This window comes from Filicampus tigris, chromosome 22 (genome assembly GCF_054856515.1).
Source record: "Filicampus tigris isolate MCC_2025a chromosome 22, RoL_Ftig_1.0, whole genome shotgun sequence".
NCBI lineage: Eukaryota > Metazoa > Chordata > Actinopteri > Syngnathiformes > Syngnathidae > Filicampus > Filicampus tigris.
This window is the reverse complement of record NC_141238.1, coordinates 8,584,806-8,601,265: the sequence shown is the minus strand read 5'-3', so window position 1 is coordinate 8,601,265 and position 16,460 is coordinate 8,584,806. Positions and strand designations below refer to the sequence as shown.

At 45.9% G+C, this 16,460-nt stretch overlaps 1 protein-coding gene across 8 annotated transcripts in view; it reads right to left on the bottom strand.

The window, feature by feature from the left end:
• Positions 1-42: 42 nt before the first annotated feature.
• The window catches only part of ppfia2 (PTPRF interacting protein alpha 2), a 41,262-nt gene continuing 24,844 nt past the window's right edge, over positions 43-16,460 (bottom strand). For 2 of the 8 annotated variants that reach the window (XM_086022550.1, XM_086022555.1), the window contains 24 exons: positions 16,187-16,408; positions 14,977-15,123; positions 14,759-14,893; positions 13,983-14,066; positions 13,774-13,905; positions 13,629-13,691; positions 13,459-13,550; positions 13,216-13,348; positions 12,033-12,259; positions 11,662-11,908; positions 11,217-11,246; positions 11,009-11,139; positions 10,732-10,910; positions 10,571-10,661; positions 6,991-7,072; positions 6,697-6,897; positions 6,089-6,151; positions 5,906-5,938; positions 5,187-5,362; positions 4,483-4,831; positions 3,533-3,601; positions 3,245-3,401; positions 1,842-1,926; positions 43-909 (listed from right to left, as the gene is read on the bottom strand). In XM_086022550.1, the coding sequence (XP_085878676.1) occupies positions 1,868-1,926; positions 3,245-3,401; positions 3,533-3,601; positions 4,483-4,831; positions 5,187-5,362; positions 5,906-5,938; positions 6,089-6,151; positions 6,697-6,897; positions 6,991-7,072; positions 10,571-10,661; positions 10,732-10,910; positions 11,009-11,139; positions 11,217-11,246; positions 11,662-11,908; positions 12,033-12,259; positions 13,216-13,348; positions 13,459-13,550; positions 13,629-13,691; positions 13,774-13,905; positions 13,983-14,066; positions 14,759-14,893; positions 14,977-15,123; positions 16,187-16,408 (3,102 nt within the window). In that variant the 3' untranslated portion in view covers positions 43-909; positions 1,842-1,867. Of the gene's footprint in view, positions 910-1,841; positions 1,927-3,106; positions 3,164-3,244; positions 3,402-3,532; positions 3,602-4,482; positions 4,832-5,186; positions 5,363-5,905; positions 5,939-6,088; positions 6,257-6,696; positions 6,898-6,990; positions 7,073-10,570; positions 10,662-10,731; positions 10,911-11,008; positions 11,140-11,216; positions 11,247-11,661; positions 11,909-12,032; positions 12,260-13,215; positions 13,349-13,458; positions 13,551-13,628; positions 13,692-13,773; positions 13,906-13,982; positions 14,067-14,758; positions 14,894-14,976; positions 15,124-16,186; positions 16,409-16,460 lie in introns of those variants that run through there. The other 6 variants (XR_015084777.1, XM_086022551.1, XM_086022553.1 and 3 more) reach the window with 6 other exon arrangements.

Below are 16,460 nucleotides of genomic sequence, written 5' to 3'. Positions count from 1 at the left end.
TTTTAAAAGTCTATTTTTTTTTAAAAATGAAACTCCATCCAGTCACAGTAGTTTTTCCTTTTAATTTCTTTTTTGCTCACCACTTACTTTTAGGTTTTCCACCGACGTACGTACAAGAAGTCATAAATAAATCCAAACGTATTCACACAAAATGGAACCATGACGACGTCCTTGTTCGTGCAAATTGAGACTTCCAAAAACAAAACAAAAAAGAAGTTATGCTTCGCTCCAAAGACAGCAAATGTCAACTCACGCCAAGCGTTTGCTGTTGTTGTTTTTTTTTTTTTTTTAAACACATACACGCGCACACACATTCACGCGCACAGGGTGATCTGAGGCCATTTTCCCACTAAGTCACTAGGGGTTGTTCTCCGCTCGTGTGCTTGTTAGTCCTCCGGCCACAAGAGGGTGGCAACAGCATCCCCTTAGAAAGGAAGTTGCCCCCCCCACCCCCGCCCCCATAATGAGAAAAAAAAAAATAGAAAGTTTGCCAGGGTCCGAGAGCAGCATATATTATTCATCTATGGTCCACTAACTTCTTATTTGCTCTATAATCTTTTTTTTTTTTTTTTTTTTTTTACACATATATATTAAAAAATGTCATTTATATTAATTTACATAACCTACTTTAAATACACAGTACGCTTCAGGGAAATGACGACCAGCTGGCTGCGGGAGAGTTTAGCACCGGAGGCGGCGGCTGACTGGCGTCCACATTTGAGAAATATGGGGAGGGGGAGGAGATTTATTTGAGGGGCGGGGCTGGTGCGTGAGGCGGAGAGACGAGGGGCTTCTTGGCAGTGCGAGGTTATCCCGATGGCGTAGCCCCCCGAGCTCGCCCCCTCCCCACACGGGAACCGCCCTCCCTAGGTGGGCGGGCCCATCCGGCGACTCGGTTCAGAACTGGGCCTACGAAAAAGAAAAGAATGAGTCATACGTGTCGTGTTGCTCGGGGACGACTGCGGCTGTTCGTCCGGCGTAATAAAAGCCAACAAATAGTCACAATAAACTTCGGTTACGTCTTATTGTTGTCAGATATTTCCACGTCTTGTTTACAAATGAAAATACTTGCTGATGCATGTGAATGGTGAGGATCAAATAAACCCCCATCACAGTCTACTATTAAAAAAAAATAAAAATGTTTTTAAGCCTCTTGTCTCTCAGCAGTCAAACAAAATATCCATATAAAAAAACATGAATTCTCATTTATTTATTTTACTGAAATAGATGTCCAAAATGTATTATTAAATTGAAGTAAATTTTAAATGGGCTGCGAACTACGCCCGTCAGTTTGGGCTGATGGCTCAACTTTTCTCGCTGAATGCTAACATGCTAGCGCTCGCGCAAGATGAATTAAATAAATGAATAATTTCAATAATTGAGTGCAGCCGAAGTGTGGCTGCGAACTACGTCCGTCAGTTTGAGCAGGCTCAACTCAGACTTTACGCTAGCTTTTCTCTCCGAATGCTAACATGCTAGCACTTGCGCAAGATAGAATGTTGCATTTTAAGCTAAAAAAAAAACAACAGCCGCTGCCAGACGTGCGAGCTTTGGTATAAAAATATCGAGCATGTGGTGTGGAAGAATATTTACTGAAAAATTTTTATTATTTTTTTTTTTTGCCTTGTTGACTGAGTTTGTTTTGATTATTTCTTTGTGAGTGCGCAAGCTAGCGAGCCTTGCTAGCAAAGATGCGCGCCAAGCCTCCGGGCTTAAAAAAAAAAAAAAAAAAAAAAAAAGGCTTATCTCATGCTTCGCCGCCTTTCACGTCTGATTCAAAACATGAACAAAACGAAGAAGAAGAAGAAGAAGCGGCCGGTGTTGTTCTGTGTGTTACATACAGCGGCACACGTTAAGGTCCGTCTCCTCAGCACGAGTAGGTTCTCACCGTGGAGCTGTCCAGGCGCTGAACCGCCGAGGCTCCCACTGTGGGAAGGGACGACAGGGGGCGACGGAGAGACGACATCAGCGTCCAGCCGGGCAAGCAACAGTCGCACAAGCAAAGACAACACTTGAGGGCAGGGTGGGCAAACGGACGGTCATTTCTTTCCTCAATTTGCTCCGCCTAGCAAGAGTCGTGTAATATCACCAAAGTATTCACAGCGCTTTGCTTGGAGAGATTTTACAATTTTGACAGGGGGAAGTAGTCCTTTTTGGAAAATTGAACAATGCCACCGAGTTACTGTGTTAATCGTGAGGCAAACTGAATAGCAAGTATTCCTTTTCCCGCCATAGCTGAGGATCATTTGGGGGTGGAAAGGTGCGCCTTGAGATACGATTTTAAGTCATTCTGTGACCACAGTTGTAACTCAAAACATTGAAATGAATGCATATGCCACTAAAGCATTCCCAGCACGTTTTTTTTTTTAAATATAGCACTCTATAAGAATCTTTATAAAAACATTAGAAACGCTCAATACCACTTTTTTTCCTCAGACCGATACCAAGTACCAAAAACCTTGACAACTTTTGATGTCTAAAATTTCATTTAACACGACAAAAGATTCTGACGCAGATGATGATTCACCTTTGTGTCAAACTGCCACAGTATAGCGCCAACTACTGCCGAGGAGGACTTACTCATTGTCACATTAGTTTTTTGCCTTAAGTATCTGTGGCTAGTATCGGCAGCCTCCAGCCTGTATTGGCCTGGTATCGGTTCTCGCCCATTCCTAAAATAAAACTTCCACTAATGACATCATTAAAGGGAACAATTTTAGCCACATTTTTTTGTTTCAATTCAACCATTATTGTGCTGCTGCTTTTGGCCATCCGGGGGCAGTATAACACAGGTATACATGAAGATTGGCTCAATGCTAGTTCTTCACAGAGGATAAAGAATATATGCCTTTGAGAATTATGTTATCTTTTTATGTGTAAATTCATAGTCGGGACACTCGTACCTCGAGGCACAGCTGTATTTCATTAGTTTGCAGTACAATAATTGACACGGCAACTTCAAAATTGTGGCATCTTGAAAACCGCCGTCATCCGAAAGTACAAACTGTTTGGTCCATAGAGGTGGGGGGGGGGTGGTTACAAGGGGGGAGTGACCACGACACTCAGGGCCCACTTTGAGCAGGGGGCGGGACACGTCATAGCTGACCTTAGAACCAATCCAAACACACGTCGTCGGCACTGTCGTCCAGCGCCTCGTAAAGGACTGCCGAGCAGGCGGAGGAGAGCAGGAAAGACAAGTTTGGCTGGATGTGAGACAAGATGGCGGGCGGGAACGCCGGCTTACCGTCGGGCGGGAGCCTGCGCGAGTGGCCCGACGTGGCGGTGAGACGGAAGCCGGCCGGCAGAGTCTCGGCCGAGCCGGGCATCATGCTGATGCCGTGCACGTCCCGCGGCGGGAACTGCCGCCTCCACGACGGACCTCGGAAGTCTTTGTCGTCGCACTGCAACACATTGCAGTTCTTGTTGGCCGAGAAATGGGGAAGGAGGAGCTCAACATGTCACATGTCTGCGTTTATGGGTTCGTGTCATCGTGGAAATGTGCAAAACTGTTCAATGTGGAGTGTGCGCTCACTTCGTCCAGCCGCCGGTCGGTGCCCAGCGCCAGCAGATTATTGTACTCGCGCTCCAGAATCTGACGGGCCTGACGGCGGAAACATGGGACACAATTGGATGGTGTTATTTTAACGTGGACGGGCGGGAGGCCACGGTGACGGTTGGCAAATGTGAAGCCTTCAAATGTGGATTCAAGCATCTCTACCACACTTGATTTTCTATTCACGGAAGTCTCAACCTCACAGCTTCATGTGCGGTAGTCCACTGAGCTTTTTGTCGTTTTTTAAAGTTCGCACTGGCTTTATTCCAAAAGCCTAAAGACGACTCTGGACATAGAAGGATAAGAACCTCAATAAGCATTAGTGCCATTCGGCCTACTGGGATTTAAAATTTATACCAAAACCTGCCACTAGGAGGTGCTCAGAAGCACCTGACGCTTCTACTGGGACCAGTAGTCCACTGACTAATTAATGCTTTTTGCAGTTTACACTGGTTTTATTCCAAAGAGCTAAACATGAGTCCAAATACAGAAACAGGAATGGAACCTAAACAAAGCTTTTGTGCCATTGGGCCAATTGAGATTTTTTTTATTTAGACCGTAACCAGCCACGAGGAGGTGCTAGAGAGAATCTGCCGATTCTCCTGTGTACAATATTCTATTGACTTTTTTGCACTGGTTCTATTCCAAAAAAAACCAAAACAAATCTTTGCCTCAAGACCAAAATCTGCCACTTGGAGGCACTGAATAGCCTCAAGTACACTTGGGAGCCTTGTTTTCTATTTTAACTGTCATGTTTTCCCAACAAGTGGAAGCTGAAAAGTGCTTTTAGGGGAGGATGAAAGGCCGCTAAAAGGTTCACACGAGAAACTAAATATGAACGCGTCTGTTGTATTTGTTGTTATTCATAATTGATCAACTTTTTGGTCAAAACGCTTTCCAACGGGGTCCATTATCGCGTGTGCGGTTACCTGAGTGTTTTGGTTGGGGATCTGGAGGAGCAGTGCCAGGCTGCTGTAGTCAAAGTTGTCGTCCAGGGCGACCAGCGCTCCGTGCACGCCGCTCTCGTGCAGGATGCCGGCGTAGTCCCGCAGGCCGATACTCTGCACCCAGCGGACCACCCGCTCGTTGCTCCACACCAGGACATCTGAAGGAAAAATCCAGCATTTTTTTTGGTTGATTTTTTTTGTTTGTTTGTGCCGGGATGGCGCGTTTCCATCACCTCTCATTTCGTGCTGGCTCGTCTCCCGCCGCCGTTCCAGCTCCTTCCTGTCGTAGTTGAGCTTTTTCAGACACATGATGCCGTATTGTAAACTTGTTCTGAAATCACACAAAATAGCAAAACATGACAAATATTTACATACAGTGTTCCCCCGCTGCATTGTGGATTTTTAAGGTTTGTTGTTCGGAAAAAGGTTTTGTTGTTTTGGAGCTCAAGCCAAAGCCATGTAGTGCAAAAAGTGATGCTTTGATGCCTATTGCAGCATTTTGGCGTCAAGGAACTATTTTGAGGCAGGTCGAGGAGCTTCATGTAGTGCTTTGCCGCCATTTTGTGGCATCTATGGACAATTTAGGGAAGGTCAATTACATAAAACAGTGAACATATCATTTTTCATGTCATTAAAAATATGCGCGTGTCAATATAAATATATTCCCAGTGTCTTTGATAGGTTACCTATGGAAGCTGTCCACCATTTTGAGATGCACCCTCAGGTCCTTCTTGGTCAAGTGGTCCAGCATGCGGGCGTCCACCAGGCACTCCATGAAGTAGCTGCGGTACTGAGGTAGTCCGAGACTGGGCAGCCACTCGTTGCCGATCCACTCGTGGTTCATGTCGCCGTAAGCAAGCGTCTGGGCAAGAAATATAAAATGATTTTTTTTTTTTTTTTTTTTAAATAAAGAAGGAAAAAAAAAGAACCACACTATGGGGGGGCGTAAGTGCCAGATGCATGGGCAAAAATCTCATCAGGTCTGGGCATTTCGCTCTGGAGCTCCTTTATTATGGAGATAATAAAGCTACATTGGGGAAAAAGAGTATTTTAGTCATTTTATCAAAGGGATGCTTATTGTATTTTTGGAGGGGGGAAAAAAAAAAATCACACTTTGGGGCGAATGTGTAACATAAATGCAAATGTGTAATTACTATACAACACCATCATTACACTTTTTGGAGTTAAAGTAAAAAAAAAAAAAAAACAGTAGGGGTTCTGGCTGAGCATGAGTGTCCCATCTGAGGGCCATTCATGTGGGAAAAAATACAAAAAGGCCTGGGCACTTTGCTCTGGAGAAAAGTGATTTTTTTTGAGAGAGAGAAAAATTTTCTTACAGTACATTCTATTCTAGGTGTGCTCGCATGTGTGACATAAGCAAGAAACAGTGTTTGTTTTCCCTTACCTGTGCCCAGCTGCCCTCTTCAGACTGGGATTTCTAAGTGAAACAAATACAAAATGCATCTTTCGTTAGCAGGACTGGCTCGAATCATACGATCACCACGCAAGGGTTCACATGGCTCAAGGAAAAGCGTGGTAGCGTTAAAGCGTCGTGGGAGGGGGGGTGGTGGGGGGGGGGGGGACTGACCGTTTTGGAAGGGGCCGCCATGGTCTCCATCTCCTCGTGGGTCACCCATACGTTGCCTGACGGCTACAAGGGCGGCGCCGCGGAGACGGAGCGGCAGTGGCGGGGTTGTGGTGGTAGTAGATGTCCAGCAGGAGGCGCAAGCAGTGTTAAAGAAGAAGAGCAGCACCACTGTAAGCCAACAGTGTTAAAGCATCACAGTCAAGACCACCAACAGGCCCCGGGGTCAAAGGGAGAGGGGGGGGGTTGAGAGGAGGGGCAGAGGACAAAACACACAGCACACACGCACACACGTTAGCATGCATGCTAAAGCTAATTACAGCAAACCCCCCTTTATCGCGGGGGATACATTCCAGAGCCACCTGCATTAGGTGAAAATCTGTCAAATGGAGAATTCCACTAGCTGAATGCTAACATATAAGGTGAAACGCCATAGGCAGGCTAATGAAATTAGCATTGATGTTACAGTAAATCTAAACCGACATGGTGCAAACGATGAACCGCGATTTAGTGGGGGAACACTGTAGTGACAACACAGAGCACAAGACAAAAACAAAAACAAAAAAAGAAAAACAAAAAAACAGAGCAGGCTCCTTATTTTGCGGACTCACGGTTCTGGAGGTAGGGGGCGCCGACGGGCTGGTGAGCGAGACCATCTCCTGGATGGCCAGCCGGAGTTTGAGTCTGTGCAGGGGGTTGCTGATGCCGATTTCACGCTGGATCTCCGTGTCGGACAGCGCCGACATGATGGCGCCGCTCTTGACGTTGGCGCGACACGCCGCCACGTACCAGGCCGGCATTCCCAGCCACAGCTAGAAACACAGAGGCCACAGTTGACCGGGGCCCGCTACGACTTGTCGCTCATCGTTGATTTGGAGGCGATGAAGCGTCACGTGTCCGCTCACCTCCAGCCAGGCGACCACGGTGGGTCCGTCCCACTGCGCGAAAGGTAAGCCCTTCCTCCTGGCTTCTTCCAGCAGCTCGTGCCTACGTGGGCAGAGGAGACACATGAACGCATCACTCGGACGTAGCAGATTTTCTCTCCCCCTACGGCTCTTAATACCCTACCCCCACCATCCTGCGGCGACGGTTTTATTTCCCAAAGCACGGCAGCAAAGGGCAAAAGTGTTTATTATCGCCTACGCCATGGCCGTGGCTTCTTATTACCCGGGCGACATTTCTCTCCAGCCTACTGGAGCTGAGTGGACTTTGCATGCGCAAGCACAATTCCTCCCTGAGTTCACTTCTTTTTTTTTTTTCTGTTGTTTGTTTTTTAATAATGCATCAACTCGTCTTTAAGATGCTCCGCTTTGCCTGGTGCGGTGTTTTTTTTTTGTCTTTTTTTTTTCTTCCTTCCTCTCCTCCCACACTTGAGTGCGAGAGTGCCAAGCAGTGAGTCCCACGCGCCTGAATAAGAAAACAGCTCTCACCAAGAATATGCGAACATCGTTGTGCCTCCGGGATACAATGGATCGTCACTCAAAACGCATTTTTGAAATGCGGGTCACTTCCTGTTTGGGTAATGGCCACATCGCAATACTTTTGTCCATAAAGTGTGTCTTTTGTATCTTTTGGCTAGCTGCCTTGAACCAAAATGCCTGATTTCATTTCTTTTCGGGCATAGCCTCTTGAGACATTTCTGTGGGTCTACTCAAGCTAGACATACCTTCCAAATGTGATATTGCTAAGTGAAACTTGCTTATGGAGGTGAATTTTCAAAATGATATCGGTGTCAAGTATCCCTTGGAAATAAGTCCATAAGTGGCCACTGCAAAGCGACGTGGCTGGCTAACATGTCTTTTCAATCATAGCTCCTTGAGACTTTTTTGTGGGTCTTCTCATGATTGACACACCTACCAAATTTCACATTGCTAAGTGAAAGTGACTTTGGGGGCTGAATTTTCAAAATGATACAGGTGGTAAGGACAGGGGAATGGATGATTCAAACCAAAATGGCTGACTTCTTGTCTGTTTTCGAGTATGGCTTCTTGAGACTTTTTGTGGGTCTACTCAATTTAGACATGCCTTCCAAATTTGATGTTGCTAAGTGAAACTTGCTTCTGGAGGTGAATATTCAAAATGATATTGGTGTCAAGTATCCCTGGAAATAAGTCCTTAAGTGGCCACTGCAAAGCAACGTGGCTGACTAACATGTCTTTTCAATCATAGCTCCTTGAGACTTTTTTGTGGGTCTTCTCATGATTGACACACCTACCAAATTTCACGTTGCTAAGTGAAACTGGCTTCGGGGGCTGAATTTTCAAAATGGTAAGGACAGGCGAATGGATGATTCAAACCAAAATGGCTGACTTCCTGTGTGATTTCGGGCATGACTTATTCGTTTCCTGTTTCATGGCCGGTCTTCAAACTTTCTTGACGTACTTCACCCACATGCAAAGACAAAATCTCAAATTTCACACCAAAAAAAACAAAAAACAAAAAACCAATAACGGTATATTGCTACGTGAACCCATTCCTGGCATGGGAGGTCGTAAACAAAAACATATCAAATGGACACAGCACAGCATGGAAATCTGTTTCCAAACGCAAGCGCTTTGGGTCTTCTTCCGTCCAGCACATGAGGCCAGCTCATGTTTGCATGTTCAGCTCGGGTCGAATAATGCATGACGACTGAACATAGCTGGGGAAAGGGAAGTAAGGAAACAGTTATGACAAAAAAAATCATAATGTAAATAATAAAGAAAAAACATCCCCACACACAAATAAAGACACAGAAATTGAAGAGGACGGCATTCCAGGAGTGAAAACCAGATCCGGCTGTCAATCGACTGTAAGAAGGAAGAAGGGGGCGGGGGAAAGAAAGACAAAGAAAATGGCGTTCTCGGAGGAGGGCAAAGAGAGCCGAGACAGGACAGGATGTGCGACGGTGGAGGTCAGTGACGCGTCCTGGCCACTTACCCGCTTTGTTAGAGGCGAAGGGAGAAGAGAGAAAAAAGTACACACCAGTTAGTTAGTCCACATTTTCAGAGCTGGCACCAAAAAAAATAAAAAAGTACGACGTGATTCGCGTCTCGTGCGGTGGCGGAAAGTCAAACACCGTTGCTGCATTTCTCCCAAAAAACCCAACAACAATATGGAAAGCTGTTTGAGCATTCATTCCACATCCTTGATATCCATCATTCTACTAGTAACTGTCTTAAACGGACCTTAAGTTGGATGTGAAGAATACGGAATGAGCGCTCAAACAGCTTCCCATACAACAACAACAACAACAACAAAAACTACGAGAGCACAGTGATGGACCAAGATGCTGAAACGGGAAGTCGAGCGGCAGGCAGCTGGCTGGCATGCATTGTGCGAGGGAAGATGCAAGAAGGTGGTGATCGTGGGTCAGGCGCTCGGTCCCAGGCGCCGCCAAGAGGAAGTCCGTGCGGTGGGAACGGCAGGAGAAGAAGAACGAGGAGGAGGAGGAGGAGGAGGAGGAGGAGGAGGAGGAGGAGCGGGACGACCACGCGGGAGGCCAACGGCATTCATCATTAGGCATGACAAACAAACACACAGGAACCCATTGAAACATTCACTTGACACCGTACACTCGCTTCAGCTAATGAAGCCCAAAACAGAGCTGGAACCGCCAAAATGGACCAAATCTATCCTTCAAGGCATCTTTTCCTTTGTATTGGATCTCATTTGAACGTGTGGATGTACCTAATCAAGTGCAACCTTTGTGAAACCGCTGTGAATCCAAATTTAATGGCACGGCTTTTTTTAAGGCTTTTTTTTTTTGTGGCTCTACTCATTATAGACATGCCTTCCAAAAACTGGCGACTGGGGCTGACTCACAATACTGAGGGCAAGAATAACTGGAAATGAGCCTGAACATGGCTGTTTCAAAGCAAAATGGCAGCTCTCCTTTGTCGTTTTTCGGCAAAGGCTTTCGATTTTTTTGTGGGTCTGCTCAAGATAGACATGCCTACTAAATTGCACGTTGTTACGTGAAACTGGCAACAATTCTTAAAACAATGCTAGGTGCAAGGATCAAGGAAATGATCCCTCAAATACAGACCTGGGAAATCCAGGTCCAGAGAGTAAAAACCCTGCCACAGTTTGGTCTTAGCCGCAGGTGCTTCTACTCAACCGGCAGGTAAAGAAGCTCAGTTGATTAGAAGCACCTGAGACCAAACTGTGGTAGGGCTTTGACCTTCTGGACCTGAATTTCCCATCCCTGCTCAACGGCTGCTTCAAACCAAAATGGCGGACATGTCTGAGAGTTGTTGAGCGTTGTCTGTTGAGACTTTTTTTTTGTGGGTCTACTCAAGACAGACCACGCCTACCAAATTTCAAGTCACCAAGTAAAACACGCTTTGGGGGCCGGATTTTCAAGACGATGAAAAAAAACTGCCCAAATTGAGCCTTACGACAGCATCCTTAAAGGCGTTGCTTGTATTTGATTGGATCTATTTGGATTGTGTAAGTGTAAACTCTTCTAAATTGGAGAATACATTCCCTTGAGCAAAAGCTTACTTCTTTCTCAAGCGGCGGTCCTTCTCGGCCTGCGTGCCCAGCTTGCTCAGCCCCACGTCCTGGCCCGCCACGTCCGAATCCATCATGGTGGCTACGGATGAATTGGACGTGGTTAAGGATTACTCTTATCTGGGTATGAACGGGCCGGCCGGGGCGCCAACCTTGCGGGTCCACCATGACGTGTCGGTGCGCCAGGTGCGCCAGCCGGCCCTTCTCCTTCTTGCCGAAGAGGCGGCCGATGGACGACTTGATGCCCTTCTTCTTGGGCTGCTTGTGTAGCGAGTCCTGGCTGCTGGCCACGCTGCTCAGGGTGCCTTCCGCTTCCAGGGAGGCGGCCACGCTGCGGATCAGTCGGAGTGGGGAGAACATTTTCTTTTTTTATTTTATTTTTTTTTACCCCCGCTAACATACTTGATTACTCGACTGAGGCGCCCGTACCCTCGGGCGTCATTGTGCGAGGACGCCGGGAGGGTGTGCGTCATCCGGACGGTGCGCGGCGTGGCGGGCGGCGACGTCTCGCATTTGATGGTGGCCTTGTCCTCGCGCCCGTCCTCTTCCACCGCCGCGATCTGATTGGCAGATCATCAACCAATCAAATCCATCCGCTCGGCCCAAACCAAAACGTGAGTGCATTTATCCCGCGTACCTTCCTCCTGTGCTTCCGCAAATCGCTGGGCTGTCGGGGGAGAAAGATCCGTGAGGCAAGGCACGGACGAAAACGCATCGATTTGGGGGGGGGGGGGGTTAAAGTCACTAACCGGGGGAATGCCTGAAAAGCAGCCACTGCTTCAACTTTACTACAGCTGCGTCAAATATTCATATGCGCTGGCGTCAGCAGCACAAGCACAAATGAATATTTAAGAGCGACTCAGCAAACAAGTGCACCCTTAGGCGAAGAGAAATACAATCTTTTTATGAAAATCTTCAACGGGCACCTGAAATGAAAAGAGCTCCCTGGTGTCTTCAGTCCAAATAGCCCCCACGCAGAAGAAATTCAAACTCACTTTTCACCGCCCTCTAATTGCTCTGTTTCAATTTGTCGTTTTCCCCTGGTAAGGAGTAGCGTTTAGCAAGCAAGGCTCATACTGTACCAGCGTCATGACGCCCATGCGCTCCATGTCCCGGGCGGGGCTGCGGGGGTCCAGCTTGGGCGTGGAGTGGCCGCTGGGCGGCGAGGAGGAGGCCAGGGAGGAGGCGGTGGCCGAGGCGGTGATGGAGGCCCCGTGGTGGTGGTGGTGCAAGCGGGCCAGGTTGAGACCCTCCAGGCTGACGCTGGCCACGCGGCTCTCGATCTCCTCGGCGCGCAGCTCCGTCGACTCCTTCTCCTCCTGGATCAGCCTGCGGGGGGAGCCCATGCACAACTTCATCAATCCAGAAGAACATTTGACATTATAGGCATTGTATTTTTTCCTTTTTTTATTTTCCAAGCGGCAAATGACGACAAGGCAGGCGGACACCGTACCGGATCTCCTTGTTGATGGCGTCCAGCTGCTCCTGAAGCATCATGGCCAAGGTTTGTGCGTCCGAGTGTCCGCCGGGCGAGAGGAGGTCCATGGAGCTGAAGAGCGTCTCCCGGTCGTCGTCGTCCATGTCGGACATCTCCGTGTCGCTCTCAAAATGGTGGCCGCCGCCGCCGCCCACCACGCCCAGCTGCTGCGAGCGCCACTCTTGCTCGCCCAGAGACTTGGCCTGACGAACAAATATTACCCCAATGACCTAGACAATAGACCGTTTATCGGCCGGGCCGATTATCGGCGCCCTATATTCTTCGTTTTGACGAATATCGGCTTCGGCCTTTTTAAAACATCTGATAGCCGATAATAAATCAATTTAAAACTGTGTAGAAATCAAAACAAAGGTATGTGAAAGTTACATTTTCTGTCATTTTGAAATTTTGGAGAGCTTCATTTATTGTCGAAAACCACCGGTATATGGCGCAATTTATTTTTTTTAAAGAAGTGTTTTCATTTCACTTTTTATGACATGTTGACGACCCTGGTTGCTCCCTGAACTTTTTGTTCCAATTTGTTAAAAAAGATGTGTATTGTTAAGTTAAGATTTTTTTTTTTTTTTTTTTTTTTTAAGATTTTGATGCCAATATTGTCTTTCTAAGGAAAAATGAATATCGGCTCCAAATATCGGTTATCGGTCACCTTTGATAATCGGTATCGGCCCTGAACAAAAACATATCGGTCTGTCTCTATCAATGACTCAGTCAAAGTCAAATGCAAACATTTACATTACGTAACATTTTTATCGGGGCTCAAGTTGATTAAAGAAATCCAGCACCAAAAATAAATACAATATTGATTTATGAAGATTTTGGGGCGCAGGTTTCCAGATTGAGTATTCAATTCAAATAATGAATTTGGCAGATAATATGATTTAAAAGCCATAAGGGCGTATTTGGAACCGCATAAAAATACTCATGCAGTCAAATTAAGTTGGGAGCTAATTTACTATGTCAAATGGAAAAAGATTTTGTACATTTTTTGGGGGAAAAAGGAAAAAAAAAAAAGACTAATAATTCAAGTAACCAACGTGCTGTTTAAAGACTTTAAATCCTGAAAATGGATGACTACTTAATCATTTTGATTAGGACTGAAGTTGATATGGACTCCAGCAAAATTCTTCTCCTCCCTCACCTTGGTTTCCCGCAGGCCCACCCGACCTCGCCTGGGCCTCCGTATGACCTTGGCCGAGCGGTAGTGGTCCGACTGGGTCTCGGCCAGGGAGCCCAGGGAGAATCGGAGCTCGCCCGAAGTGTCCAGGTGAGACCTGGTCAAGAGTTTCGGTCACAGCAGGCCACTTGACATTGTGCAATAGAAACAAATAGAGCTACTAGAAATAAAAAAGAAGAAGAAGAAGAAAAAAAAAAGCAGCCTTACCGTGACAGGGTGGGTTCTGTGAGGGATCCCGCCCTCAATCGGAACTGGTCCAGCTCCAACCGCAGCTTTTCGATTTCCTCGGCCAAATGCGTCTGCAAGTTAAAAAAAAAAAAAAATAGATAAATAAAAATCATAATTTCCAGTCGTTTTCATAACTTGATGAATCTCACCTTCTCGTGTAAGGACTCCTCGTACTGCTTCCTGTAGCCCTCAGAGTCTTGGATTAGTAAATTCTGGAGGCCCCAAAAAAAAATTTTTTTAAAATGAGATGAGTAGACAATGAGGAGAGAAGTGAGAGTGCGGTCAGGAGGGAACCTTCTCTTCCAGAGCGGCCATGCGTTCCTTCAGGTGCAGCTGCAGACGCTCGTTGGATTCGGTGAGGAGGCGGTCCACCGTGTCCGAGAGCCTCTTGTTGTGCTCCTCGTTCATCTTCTCTCGCTGGCGAGCCTGCGGGACGGAGACGGGCAGGGTGACCAACACTGCGGAGGGTCACTTCTCCCCGGTGGGCTCGCCGTCATCCTCACCCGTAGCAGCTCCTGGTTTTTCTCCTCCAGCTGACACTCCAAGTGCCGCATACGCTCCTCGATGTTGCCGTGACGTTCTTCCGCCTAAGACACACGTCTCATCTCAACACCAAATCTGCGACTCACACAAAATTGTCTGGCTCCTCTGATGACAAAATCAGAAATTACATTCAACCAACATATTGGGGAAAAATATATTGAAAAATTTTAGATCTGTAATTTCATTTTACAAAATAGTGGGAAAAATTATACTTCAAAATTTGATGGATATTTTCAGGAATGTTTTTTTTACCCCTTAATTCTAAAATAAAATCTTGCTCAGAAGTATAAATTCTAACAACAGTTAGTGTAAAATAATATCACAACATTTTAAATCTGTAATTAGTCCAAAAGTGGAAAAACAGAATTTCCTTGAAATTCCAAATGCCATTCAAATTTTCTGGGAAAAAAAAGTCCTCCAGGAAATTCTAAAGTCAACCCAAAATTTCATGGGGAAAACATGCCCCTCAAAATTCTAAATTCAACCAAAATTGTGGGAGGGGGAAATGCATCTCTAGATTACAGGTATGACCAAAATTGGGATAAATGCACCCCTAAATTCTACTAAATTTTGTGAGGAAAAAAAAAAAAAAAAAAAAAATCAAATTCTAAATTGAACCAAAAACTTTGTGAGAGAAAAAAAAATAACACCAAGAAAAATGCCTGAGACTCTCATTACACTTTTTTCTTCAAAGTTAAGAGTATTCAAAATGTGCTGAACAGTTTTTGGGCGTGACCTTAGTGAGCGCGGCGATCCTCTGGGCCAGCTCGGCCTCCACCTCGGGCAGAGTCTCGGCCTTGCGCATGGTCTGCTGGAGCTTCTGCTCGGCCAGCTCCAGCCTCTCCTGTAGCTGCCGGTTCTTCTCCTCCATCTGGGCCCACAAAAACAAGCAGGCGGCACTTTGAAGCCCGAGCGGCAAAATGGCCGCCAGTGACGAGGCGCCACGAGACCCACCTGCCTGAGGAAGGCCTCCTTGTTGGCCAGCTCGTTCTCCAGCTTGTCGTTGATGTCGTGCACCGACGTGGACTCGCGCTGGGCGCTCAGGTAGCGCTTCTCCAGCGTCACGATGCGCTCCTCCATGTCCTCCTTCTGGCACATGGACTGCACGCAAACAACAAACGGTTCATTTGAATAACTAGATCTCAAGGTGCTGGCGTTTAGGATCGCGGGAAAAATCAAGAAATTCGATCCAAATTTTCAGAAAAACACCCGGAAAGTCAATTAAAATTGTAAAGAAATAAACACTTTTACATTCGAAGAGCGAACAGATTTTTGGAGGGTGAGGTGTACATCTAAATCTAAATTTCAACCAATCTTTTTGTGAAAAATGCCCCTCTAAATTCTAAAAGTTACAAAAATTTGACTACCATCTTTGGTAAATGTCCATCTTAATATAAGAAGTACACCTGTAAATTTGACTACAATCCCCTAAAAAATGAAATAAATAAATCTGTAAATGTGACCAAATTTGGGAAAAATTGCACCTCTAAAATTGACCAACATTTTCTCAGGAAAAATGTAGAACCAGAATTTCAAGGAAAATAAAATGCTAAACTTGTAATTTGTCCAAGATTTTCATGAAGACAATACACCTTCAAATATGGCATTTGATCAAATTTTAAGGAAAGCAATACATGTAGCTTCAACTAGAATTTTAGGGAGAAAAAGGCACTCCTAAATTGAAACGCTAACCTTGTAATTTGGCCAAGATTTTCAGGAAAAAATACACCTTCAAATATGGAATTTGATAAAATTTTGAGGAAAGGAGTACATGTAGATTCAACAAGAATTTTAGGGTGAAAATACACTCCTAAATTGAAATATGTAAATTGTCCACCTCTAAATCTTACTTGACTGATCTATTATGGGAAATTTCACTTCAGCCAACATTTTAAGGATAAAAAAATAAGATGAACTGCAAAAACTGTGCTATTAAATTCAAAATGTAACCAACATTTTAAGAAAAAAAAACAAAAACAAAAATATACCTTGCGATTCAAAATTCAAGCAACATTTTCAGAGCAACACCTGAATCTTTTTCATTAGACTCAAAATCTGTGGAAAACTGCGCTTCTAAATTCAACCCAAACTATTCTGTGAAAAAACCCCAAATCTCAGAATTTGAAATTTGACCAATATGTCAGGAAATGTTCACATTTGTCACCTCTTTAATGTCCCGCTGGTACTTGTTGTTCATCTCCTCGGACTTGATGAGGTCCTTGCGGGCCGTCTCCAGCTCCTGCTCCACCTCGGAGACGCGCGACGACAGCGAGGACATGCGCTCCTTCATCTGCGCCAGCTCGTAGTTCTGCTTCTCCAGCAGGTCCTGCAGCTCCACCACTTGGCTGGCCTCGCGTGCCGACTCCAGCGAGCCGTTGGACAGTCGCTTGGGGGAGAGACAACACGTCGGTCGCGAGTGGCAGTACGCGAGATCCGCC